At 48.9% G+C, this 11,957-nt stretch overlaps 2 protein-coding genes across 2 annotated transcripts in view; one reads left to right on the top strand and one right to left on the bottom strand.

The window, feature by feature from the left end:
- The window catches only part of GABA-B-R2 (gamma-aminobutyric acid type B receptor subunit 2), a 377,441-nt gene that overhangs the window by 58,292 nt on the left and 307,192 nt on the right, over positions 1-11,957 (bottom strand). Inside the window, exon 11 of the mRNA XM_050167418.3 lies at positions 1,969-2,101. Within this exon, the coding sequence (XP_050023375.2) occupies positions 1,969-2,101 (133 nt within the window). The remainder of the gene's footprint in view (positions 1-1,968; positions 2,102-11,957) is intronic.
- LOC129381470 (uncharacterized) lies at positions 5,933-9,758 on the top strand. The gene is made up of 2 exons (XM_055064359.2): positions 5,933-8,559; positions 9,551-9,758. Exon 1 carries the CDS (start codon positions 6,793-6,795, stop codon positions 7,981-7,983), a length of 1,191 nt encoding a protein of 396 aa, XP_054920334.2. The 5' UTR covers positions 5,933-6,792; the 3' UTR covers positions 7,984-8,559; positions 9,551-9,758.

Here is an 11,957-nt window from a genome sequence, read left to right as displayed (position 1 = left end):
CATAAGAATTACAGCCATGGCGAAATTTCGCTGCACTTGGACTATAACTCCTTTCCAGTAACGCCGTTCACAATGCCCTTTGCGCAATAGCAAATATTCTGTATATTTCTGAGAGTATAATTCCTTTCTGCTTTCTCCGTACGCCAGCTGTATCACATAATGACTTTGTTGTCTTCATCCGTTCGCATGTTCTTATATTTTTGCACATTGGTATTGTATTACACAAACGTGTTTCTATATTTAAAGAAAAAAAAAAAACTGAAAAGAGGAACAGGTGAACGAGGTTGGCTGCAGCTGGATATAGCCTTGCAAGAATTGCCGACATGATGATGATGATGATGATGATGATATATTGGCCTCCCTTTTAAAACGGGATGGTGACAAATTGGTAACCTCGCCTGCTTGAGTGAAGAAGAGAGAGACAGAGAGAAAATAATGCAGAGAAAGGCAGGGAGGTTAACCAGAGGTAGCTCCGGTTGGCTACCCTGCGCAGGGGGAAGGGGTAAGGGGGGTAAAAAGAGAAACAGGGTGGAAGGGGGAGATAGAAAGAAAGGGAGAAAAACATGAAAAAAGCGCGCACACTACAGAGCGGTAGGGGGCGGCATTCTTAGAGTCTGTCGTGAAGCCCCGTAGACCGCACGAACCCTAATTGCGCGAGTAAGGACTTCAACGCGGATGTTCTTTCGGAGCATTGGCCTAAAGCTTTTAGTTCCGAAAGCGGACGATTGTCCAACTGGTCCAGTACTCTGCACATCACTTGTCTCTCAGCACTGTATCGCGGGAGTGAAGAAGGTATTTAGAAGCATGCATAGAGTGAAGAAGGTATTATATGCATGCTTCTAAGTTGCTCCGTGCCAGCACCCATTTTCAGCCAGTTTGAGAAACAAGCACGTCGTCATTAAAGTGCGTCGTCATTCCAGAGCGCAGCGCGGTGTGAGCAACCAAGGCGATTCGCGCGTGTGCGCGTGGTGGATGCTGCTTGTCCCCCATGTTAATGTGAATGGCTGGCACCGACCTCTTCGTTAGCGTCGATTAACAACACGCCGCTGATCGAAAGAGCGTTAGTGGGCCCTTAGTCGGACTAAACGTTAACGAAGCGAGCAACGAGTGCCACATCCTACAACTTTTCATTTTCACAGGCTTACATTCGAGGCTGCTAACGAGAACTTCGCACGCGAACGTGCGTATTGCCGTTTCCTACTGTTGGCACGACGAGAGGTGAATCATATTTGTCGCATATGCCATGGAGTATATAGCTTTTACCCATGCGTATGCCCACCTCATCGGAATGGCCACAAATCCAGATTGTGAAGTTCGCGGGTGCAAAGAGATGATAGCGCACCTTCTGTGTGGTTGTCATCGTTTACCCCCTCTCCCCATCGATGCCCCCCCCCCCCCCCCCCCCCCCGAAAGATCCTCAGCATCACACTACACAAGATTGACAACCATCCCCTTAAGAAAGCTAGAATTCTTGGGCCCTAGTGCCAGCCGACGTCGGCACGAACTGCTTTAAAAGCCCTAGCGTGCTTTTTTTTTAAAAAGAGAAACGGGACTCATTGAAAAACTATAGAAATTGCGAGCTGGTGCGCTCGTTCTTTTTTAAATATTCTCTTGTTTTGTTATCTTTCCTGCACTTACCCCATCCCCCTGTGCAGACTAGCCAACCGGACACTTAATCTGGTTAACTTCCCTGCCTTTAACCTCTTGTTTTCCTTCATTCCTTCCTTCTGTTACCAACGGGAATATGCCGGGCTTCAGACGCTACCGTACTTGATAGGCAACGCTCGGGCGGAGCAATTGCCGGTGCAATTGCTCCGGCAATTTGCAGGGCCTCCTGCAGCTAGTAGGATTTATCCCTCTCCTCCTTTTTTGTAATAATAATCATCATCACCAGCACCATCGTCATTATCATCATCATCCAGAACGGACAAGTGAATGAGAAAGATAGAAAAAGTACGGTTGACTGACCGCGCATATGTAAGGAAAGTTGGCGACCGATGTGAAACCAGAGTCCATTCCGAGAAGGATGACGCTGGTGTAGGTGAGGATGCAGCCCACGATGATCAGGTTGTTCAGGTACGGGCTGGACATCTTGATGTACCTGCGCACACGTAGACAACCATCTCGTCGGTCACAGGGCCGCAGATCTCGTGGAGACCTTTCAAGTTTCGCGGTTCACGTTTTATGGAGCATGTGCTGAACGAAGATCACCAGGACGTTTGCCAGTCCTGTGCATCTCAGATTTATTTCAGACGATTGCACAAAATATTACACTGGTTACATATATACTGGGAAGACCCGTGGTTCAAGAACCGTAAGGCTGGACTAGTCCTCTACCAAGAAACCGTGTGGAAGGCTTATAACAGTATTAACTAATTAATTCGGATATTGTGCTGAACGGTACCACGGATCTAAAGGAGGCGAAAAAAGACACGTTGTTGAAACGATTATAAAGAAAACCATCGTAAACTGTTCCACATGAGAAATGTAACGTTAAATGCACGAGCGCTTTGTTTCGCTGGATTCAAAGCCACACAGAGAACGGAATTCTAAACACACTTGGCTGTTTCACAGCCACGATCGGCTGCCATGTTCTCTGGCTCATTGGCTTTCATTAGGACCATGTCTCAGTGAATAATTAATAAAATATTTTAAAAAATGGAATCGAGGGATGGGAACCGCGGCAGATCGAACTCAAATATTCGATGGTTTACGGCACACCAATGTTTGCAAGTTTTATGCGTCCAAGCGCTTATTCAACTTCCATCCCCAGTTTAGTATCGGGACATGCACAAGTATTTCACGGTATACAAAGCTGTAAGTCGAGTACGTTTACGAACGGCTTAGCAACAAAATATTACGCACGCACACAAAGACATAGATAGATAGATAGATAGATAGATAGATAGATAGATAGATAGATAGATAGATAGATAGATAGATAGATAGATAGATAGATAGATAGATAGATAGATAGATAGATAGATAGAACAGCTTCAACGATAGGTGGAGCTTGCGCCGCTCCGTGTTGCTCTTCGCACCTCATACAGCGCATTTGCTTTTACGTCATTAGTGCGGGCGCTACATGGCAACTAGGCTCATATAGAAGTTCAAATACGTCCATGACCTCTTCTTCGACGTCCTCTAGTTTTGCAAAACATTTCATTTGGCTCTAAGGAAGAGATCAAATAAAGCGACTTCCAAAAGCTGCAGAGGCGATATCTTTTGTTAAAAAGAAATGGTGCTTGCAAAGCCGGATCCGAGCGGTGAACCTCTCGTTCCTGAGGCAAACGTCCCAGCGTCTGTACCGTAGCCTATTTGTAACAATGCCCGCAAGGAGCCTAATGAGTTGACTGCTGAGAGCGAGAGAGAGAAGAAAAGGAAAGGTTAAACGGAAAAGTCTAAGCAGCAGCAACTCCAGTTGAGCGCTGCGTAGTTCGAAGCACTGTTATTTCGTAGTAGAATGGCATTAACGAACCGTGACAATCTTCTTAAACAAAACGTACGTCGCAGGTTGCGAAGATGAAACGTTTATTTGACACTGCGTCGCTACAGATGATTTTGTACAATATTATAATTTTATAGTTTTAGAGTATACATAATTACACGTATCTTCATCGTTTGACGTAGCTGCTCAATGTCCATCGGTTGACTGATTGTAGTTTCAACCACGTATTGACCGGATATATCCTTGGTGATTCACTGGCGGTATTTACTGCTAGGCGTTCTTAATGTGAGAATGTCACGTCTTTCGAGATGCACCTAGGTCGGTGAAAAATTCAATGTGCGTTTCTCGCATTCCGGTCTCGTCACAGCTATAGCTCCTTGAGACGCCGTGTTAATTAGACTCCATGGCCTTCGGGATCGGCGCACGAAAGTGGTCAGACGGATAGCAGAAAAAAAAAAAAATTAAGTTACACTCGGAAAGATTGCTTCCCATTAGAAGCCCGGCTTGCTACCCTGCGCGCGGGGGAAATGTACTTAAAGAGATAGGAGAGGAGAAAAATAAGTATAGCGAAATGGAAATCGGCGCACAAGATTCTTACTGTTTTCACTGCTGGGAAAAGCGCGGATGTTTCTGTGAAATTCCGCCATAATGTCGAATTTGCCATCTTGTCCGTTCCGACTGGATCACAGTGCCTATAGGGCTTCGCTGGTTGGCTAAACACGCGAACTTGGTGAAGAAAATGAAAAAAAGAAGATATTTTCTCAAAAAGACGGCGCAGCACAAGGAACAGGACGCGTCACGCGGTTGTCCAATCACCTGCCCTTCTGCTTCCGTCGCGTCGTTTCCTATCAGGGCGTTTACCTGAACCCGACAGAAGCGAGTCGAGTCGGCTTGTTGGGCTGTAATCGGCCTGTCGAGTTCATGTAAACGCTAGCCAGTTGACCTGAACGAGCGTCGAGTCTGGCCGAGTCAGCCCGGCTGCATGGGGTGGATCGACCCAACCCGACCCGTTTGCAGCGTGCATGTAAACACGGGCGGGTCGGGACAGGCCAGCACCGAGACTTGCGCGGAACCGCCGTGATATCTGTGACATCGCGATTTATGCGCACGCAGTGGGAACGGTGTCACGACAAGGCAGAGACACGCGCTGTCCAGTGCAACCTCATCGTGACGATGCAAGCCAGGAAGTAGAGCTGTTGCAGACGCCCGCGGGAACCGGAAGCCCAGTTCGAAGCGTTGATGTTTCGGTTCGGCGCTGCGCGCCGTCGATGTCCAGACTCGTCGGAAGCGAGTTCATGCAGACGTGGTCGCGTCGTACTCGGTCAGCCAGATTTCTGATTCGATGCGCTCGTGTCAAGTTCGGGTACAGGTAGCCTATATGATGGTTGATTTTAGCGTGGAGCACTCTTTCCCTCACTCTTGGCACTTTGCGGCAGATAGGTAGGTAGCTAGATTCTTGCCTCGCTTCGCTTTAATTTAAAAAGAATAGGTGGGGACTCGCCATCCCGACGCTGCGAAAGGAGATGGCCAGCGAAGCTGTTAGAAAACCACTTAAATGCCGTCGATGGGGATATGACATGCTTTGTTGTTCTGCCTAGTCTTAGCACGACACAGTTGTTGAGCATTACGATTTTGCACTCTGACGCTCATCGTATTCACGCTGCTCTTCGGGTATCTCAACTTTGCGCGGTCTACCCATGGCGGTCTTGCAATGAACCGAATTAGTTGCTAGGCAGGTCTCCCTTTTATATACAAGGTTTGGTGACGTCACTCACTGGTTCGCATGCTGCTGTTGTCCCTTTCCCATCGGAGCAGCTTATGCAACCGCAATGTTTGCCGGGAAACAGACGCGGGAAGAAGAAACGTGCGCCGCATTTTTCACAGGCGCCTTATCATGCGTCCTGCGGTTTTGACGAATGTTTGGTGCTTTTCTTTATTGAAATGAATACTGAGCTGGTGTTGTATGCCTAATTAGAAAGGAGATATGCACTTTTTTTTCGGTTCAATCTTTTTTTTTTAATTTTTCGCTAGCGAACACGAAAAATCCCAAATAACTAGAGGCTAACAGCTTCGGTATAAAAGAAAACAATGAGTGACCAACGCTGGAATCGAATCTCAACCGTCTGGTTGAGATTCACAGCAGCTTGGTTGCCTATCCATTTGGCCATGATCGCACGCATAGTTCTCTTTTTCCAAAACCAACCATGCTGTGAAACGCTCGTAGTGGGCGCCTTGTGCCACTTCGTCTTCTTTCCTTGTTACAGCTCCCGCTCTGAGGCATCGTGTTAATCAGCACCATCTGCCGGACCGGCCCACTGTTCTCAGCACTTTTCTCGTAGCACGCTACGTAGAAATTGTACAACGTAGTACCGGCTCCATGATCGTGAAAGTTACTGATTTAAGATTCCTTCGCCAGAGTGCAAACGTCATCGTCGTTTTAACCTAGACCACGTGACATAGCCACGGGTACGTATGATTGCGTCACACGTGGTTGCTGATGACGTCGCAGTCTGTGTTTCTGTCGTTTACGTTCGTCCACTAGGTGTGTAGAAACCAAACGTCATGTCGTTAGCTCTCATCGAGCGGCCAGCGCCGAAATCATGTCGTTACCGCCATGCGATCCTTTCCAACGTGATCGTCGTCGTACTGCGGTCGTCACAGTCGTACTCTCGCGGCACAGGCGCACACGCACACTGTACTTCGCATAACGTCCATTTGCGGAGTGCGTGGGGTCCGCGCAATCTTTTAATGTACTTTTTTTGTTATCATCAACCAGCCCGACAAGTGAGCAACCTTGCTTAGAAAAAACAACAACAAAAGACGAAAAGTGCAATAAACACGTGAATGGTTGCAAAAAAAAGTCCGGAGGTGTGCACAGAAAAAACGAGTCTCCGGCGTGAAGCGCGCGAGAGAAAAAGAAAGAGCGGTAGAACACATCATCCGCTTTATCATCGCGGCACGTGACCACGCGTTCAGCCAGGTTCTCGAAGCGTGATAATCTATGGTAGCTTTGTATTTGTGGTGAATTGTCGTTTTGGTTGTTTTAAGTGTGTCTCCATTGGCTACAATTACGCGTCGAATCCGCTAACACTGAGCACAACTCATTATACGTACGCGCATTTAAATTTTTTTTCTCGATCTTACGTGTCGCCCCAAAATTTATAGTCTCACTGGGGTCACCCTGCCACCAGGTTCTGATGTCACTGGCAATCGCTGTCGCATAGCTTTTGAACTCGTACTTCACGAGGTATATATAAACTGACCTTGCGGGCCGCGGTGCATGTGAAAGCACCGAGCTTCCGAGCAGAACGCACGTTCCACGCAGCACTCGACAGGCATCGACAATGAGCGAACCGCGCCAAGAAGCGTCCGGTCCACCACCGGGTTACCGCTTCGTCGTGCCAGAGCGACTACCTAGAGGCGAGGAGATGAAGATGTGCCTTTTCCTTCACTGCGACGTGAACGAACATTACGACATCCGAGATTTTCGGCAGCCGCTGGAGGAAATCGGAGTCCTGGGTCACGTCGCCGCTCTCGGAGTGTTCGTGTACAGCCACTTATGGCTGCTGAAGCTCAAGACCGACGAGGCCAAGGAAGTTCTGGTGACCGCCGGGAGCCTGCGGGTGAAGGGGAGGCACTGCGCCGTTCTCGGTGCCGACTGCGAAGAGCTGTGGGTCAAGGTCCACTGCGTGCCGTACCACGCGACGAACGAGTCGCTGCGCGCCGAGTTCGAGCGCTTCGCGCACGTGAAGTGCGTGAGTCGCGGGACGTGGTCCCTGGCGGGGTTCGAAGGAGTCGAGTCCACCACCCGGCACGTTCGCATGTGCCTCAAGCCGGGCGTCACGCGGGAAGAGCTGCCGCACGCGATTCCTCTGTGCGACACCACAGTCCTCGTCGTCGTCCCAGGGCGGCCTCCGATGTGCGTCAGGTGCCGTCGGACAGGTCATTCGCGGCGGCTCTGCCTCACGCCCCTGTGCAACCGGTGCAGGGCGTTTGGTCACGTGAGCCAAGACTGCGTGATCTCGAGCGCCCGTGCGAGCGCCCAGGCGAACGAAGACGCGCTGCAGTATCTCGTAGACCAAGACGTGATGGAGGCGATTTTGCGCGCGGAACGCGACGGCGAAGTAGGGGCGGAGGCAACCGGGGTTACTATTCCCGACACCGCTCGGGTAGCATCGCGAGCCGTCGAAGATACGGCTGAGGATCGCGGCAGAGACCTCGATGTATCGGATGCCACGCAGTCTGACAACGACCGGACTAGCAGCGGCGCGGGAAAAGCCACGTCCCCCTCGGTGAGTGGTAAGGCGCCATTGACCGTCGGTGACAACGAGCAGAGGGGCACGGAAGACGCCTCGTCCTCGGCCAGCCCCGAGGCGGCGGCATCGACCCACCAGCCGAAGCGTCGAATTTCTGAGGAGGAGAAAGATGATCTGCAGCTTAAGTACGAAAGGCAACATCGCTTAAGGCACGGGCAATCCCCCGGATCCTTGAGCAAAATGTCGTCGTCTTTTCGCAGGCCGAATATGCCTTACTGAACGTCTGCAGGGCCGTTCGGACCGCCTACTTTGCTGCTAGAAGTTTGAAACGTGTTTACCATCAAGGAAGAAGGGAGTGCGCGCGATCGCGGCTGACATCTACCGGACAAAGCACTACGGAAGGGAAAAAAACCTTACTGGACAGCCCTTCGTAGAGCGAATGCGTGTTACTCGAACCCGGACCAAGATACACAGCCACTCATTCAAGAGAGCTGCATCTTCCTGACAAGGTGGTCTGTTCTCGCCACCGCGAACTGCGGACGTCGCCTCCTCATTGATCGTTATGAAACATTCCAAGCACCGAGAGTCTAGTGGGTAAGAAGTGGTCATTTGATCCGTTTCGCGGCATTAGCTAGCAACAGGCTGACCACGCACCAGGTGGCGTAGCGATGTCTCCATTCTCCCCACGTCAAAGGTGGTCCTCCTGCCAGACATCCACGCGATCGTGATCATTGCTGCATTCCGCAAACAATCCGCGTCTTTTCCATAGCGACGACTTCACCTACATGCGCTGCTGATGTTGCCACTACGCCGGCTCCGTCAACGCTCACCGCATTTAGACGCCTCGCTGTTACGGTAAGTTGTTTTCCCTGCTTTTGAGCAGAAATCATTTCGTTTCGTCCCTTTATAGACGGGTTATTCTGCTATACCACGCACGTTTCATGCTGCGAACGATATGGGAGGCGCCTGTCAAACCAACGCCACCTTTGGTCAAACTCGGCGAGCGTTTGAGCACACATTGCATAACACAGGTGGCCAAGCTCCTTTTGCATTGTGCACTGGTCCCCTGTTCCGTTAATGCTGCACAATTTGTCTACTAGTCCTGCGTTCCGGCTATTCCCTTCATCACCATCACTCTCAAAAGTTATCAGACCCTCTTGTTTGTTTCTTTCAATTTCCTTCGCGTGCAGCCCGTAAGTCGCTTTGCGTTTCCGGCTGTCAGCTACTATCAGCGACAGATAACGGTTTCCCGACGCAGATACGCATGCGCGCCTTGTGCTTTTAGTGTCAGTACTGCGTGTGCAATACGCCCACGCACAACTATCAGATTTATCGGCAGAGCCGACGGGTTCATAAAACGAAAGGAGGTAATGAAAGGTTATAAATTACCTCCTACATTGAGCGATGACTGAAATGAAACAGCCAGAAAGGTAGCTTAACGTATTTTTTTCTTTCGCTGCCATTAAGCGCACTGCCACAATCACGGACTTTATTCAACGTTTTCACTCGGTGCTTCGTATTGTCTATGAACGAAATGGAGACACAACGTGTTTCACCCCGATGTAAGACTGAAACCGATCTCCGCGGCGAACAGCGCAGGACGTAGAAAGTGATCGGGGTATAATGAGCACTGCCCAATCAAATACTTTTGAATTCGCATAGAGTTTAACCTAATATGATTGAAATCCTTGGCTTCATGTTCGCGAGCGCGTCTTCTCATTGCGGGTCGGTACAGCAAGAGCTTTCCCACTGTACCAACTGGCTTGTTCAGACAATGTCAAAAGTAAAGAAAATGCTCCGGTAATACAGGTAAACGTGAATTCTGATGTCTGTTCTTTTATTTCAGCACTTTCTCGTCAGGATGCAGTAGTACCTCGACAGTTCCGAGAGCTCTCCCGGGACATCATCAGGCGTATTGAGGCGAGTCTTGAAGTATACAGGAAGACGTCCCTAAGTGTGCAGAAGAACGCGAGACGCCAGCAAATCTAGAAGCTTCATATTACTGTGCCCTGTAGAATGGCCGATACAAGCCAAAAAGAATATATTTTTTTTAATACCCTGGCCTCCGCTTGTATCCGACAGAGAAAAGCGACCCAAAAACTGCCAGATGTGACAAAGAACTGACATGACACTTTCTACCTCTGATTTCTCTTTCGTTACGTAAACGTCCTGGCAATAAATAAACGTCCAGCTGCAATAGCCTTTTAAGAAAAGATTCGTTTTTTGGACGTGTATACGTCACAACGCATAATGTGGTCATGTGGCAGCGGGACTTCGCAACGTTTCGGCACTGGCTGCAGCTCGCTCGGTAGTCTCTTATGCTGCTACATCGAGCCGTGCAACGAGCAGCAACGCGACAGATGTTTTTAATGCTTTTCCGCCGTTTCAGTTGTGTGCGTGTCAGCGGTCGGAACGGTCGAATTCGGCCGGGAGAACAGGTCCAAGCAGCTTTTTAATGAATTCTGAATTTGATACAGCACGCCCTTGGGACGCGTGGCCTTACAGTAAGGGATAACAAAACCGAGCGTTTCGCACGTATTAATAGCGGTAAGCGACGCACGGTAAGACAGTGCGCACGGGATTTTTACAACTTAAAGACTGATAGAATGGTCGCCTCTGTTTTTGTTTTGCACGTTATTGGCGCATTTGCAGGGGTACCAGCAACATGACTGTTCCTAATTGTGCTAAGCAACCCGAATAAGTTTTCTTAAGCTCGCGAAATGAGGCTTTAAAACGACAGATGCCTCAAGGAAAATGTCTGCTTTTTCTTTTTCAATTTTTTCCTACTGTCAACTACATTCGGTACAGCCACACGTTCCGCACCCCCACTATAAGGAAGACAGCCTTGCTAAATTTTAACACACTGCGGAATAAAAATGTCGAAGAAGACTGCACTGATAACACAGGGAACAGAACATTGTTGTCCTTGGTGTCAGTGTTTGTTGGCTTCTTATGATATGACTAACAAAAATCGGGTCCCCCGGTTAACCCCCTTTCTTCTCGTTCGTTACATAACGAGGGTCTAGAATCCGGCAACATTGATGCCTTCAGGTAGCATGTGCGCGTTTACTGACCGGTTGCCTTCATCCGAAAAGATCACGTTATCGTGACGTCTGCGACAGAAAGGATGTTCCACATCCGCCGCGAAGCTTTGCGAGTGGTGGCGCTGGCTAACACTCCCGGGGCTCTACTAGCGAACATAAATACCCAAGAAAGTGGATGGGGAAACGGCGCCGCGGTAGCTCAATTGGTAGAGCATCGCACGCGTAATACGAAGGTTGTGGGACCGTTCCCCACCTGCACCTGCAGCAAGTTGTTTTTTCATCCACTTTCATTTCCATTAATGTTTCGTTTCTTTATTTCCATTTATTAAGCACGAGTAATTTCCCCTGTGTTGTCCTCGGTGTCAGTGTTTGTTGGCTTCTTATGAGAACAAGCACTCGCTAGTAGCAGGTATTTTTGAAGGACATTCATGGTTCGCGTTTATGGTGTTTAAAACACAGTGACACAGCGGCTGGAGGACAAGGCATTTGGTCCTTGGATTTAAGTAGCCGCGTTTAGTTGAAGAACGCAGCTTCTCGGAGCTACGCAGTCGTTTTTAACTCCTTGTAAACGTGCTTTTTCCGAACTCGCTTCAAGGTCACTAGAAAAGTAAGACCTCTGCATCCTGTGCTGGCATCACGCCCGATTCTTGCCGTCCTGAGAGCAGCGTACTCCACCTCGGCAATCATTTCAGCTTAAGTAAGCAGCAGCCATATTACTATGACAGCAGCGTCGCAAGATCTGATTAGAGCGCGGCACGGAAGTCCAGCAGGCCCCGACGTAAAAAAGTCACAGGGACTCTTGTGTTATCCCTGAGACGATTTGAAGACGAAAGCCCAACTGCCGATGCATTAATTAGCTAGTTTATTTACTAACCTTAATTAGCCCCTTTATTTCGCTGAGTCATCTACATTAATCGCCGAGTCATCCACCTCAAATCGCTTAGAGAGCCACTTTAATCGCTTTCTCATCCCTCATAATACGCTTTGATTCCTCTGAATTCCATCGTCATCCTTCTTAATTCGCTTTGATTTATCTTAATTTGCTTCGTCCTGCTTCTTCATTCACTTTGATTCCGCTTGATTCGCTTAGCCATCCCCTTAATTCGATTAGTAATTAACTTGAATTCGCTTTGATTACTCTTAATTCGAGTTGATTCCACTTTAATCGCATTGAGTCCTCTTAATTCCGTTTGATTTCTCTTCAATAAT

The sequence above is a fragment of the Dermacentor andersoni genome, chromosome 11 (assembly GCF_023375885.2).
Source record: "Dermacentor andersoni chromosome 11, qqDerAnde1_hic_scaffold, whole genome shotgun sequence".
Lineage (NCBI taxonomy): Eukaryota > Metazoa > Arthropoda > Arachnida > Ixodida > Ixodidae > Dermacentor > Dermacentor andersoni.
This window is presented reverse-complemented; position numbering and strand designations above follow the sequence as displayed.

Bases quoted from the DNA above. Each gene is read 5' to 3' on its own strand.
- LOC129381470 (XM_055064359.2), top strand. From the start codon at position 6,793: ATGAGCGAACCGCGCCAAGAAGCGTCCGGTCCACCACCGGGTTACCGC.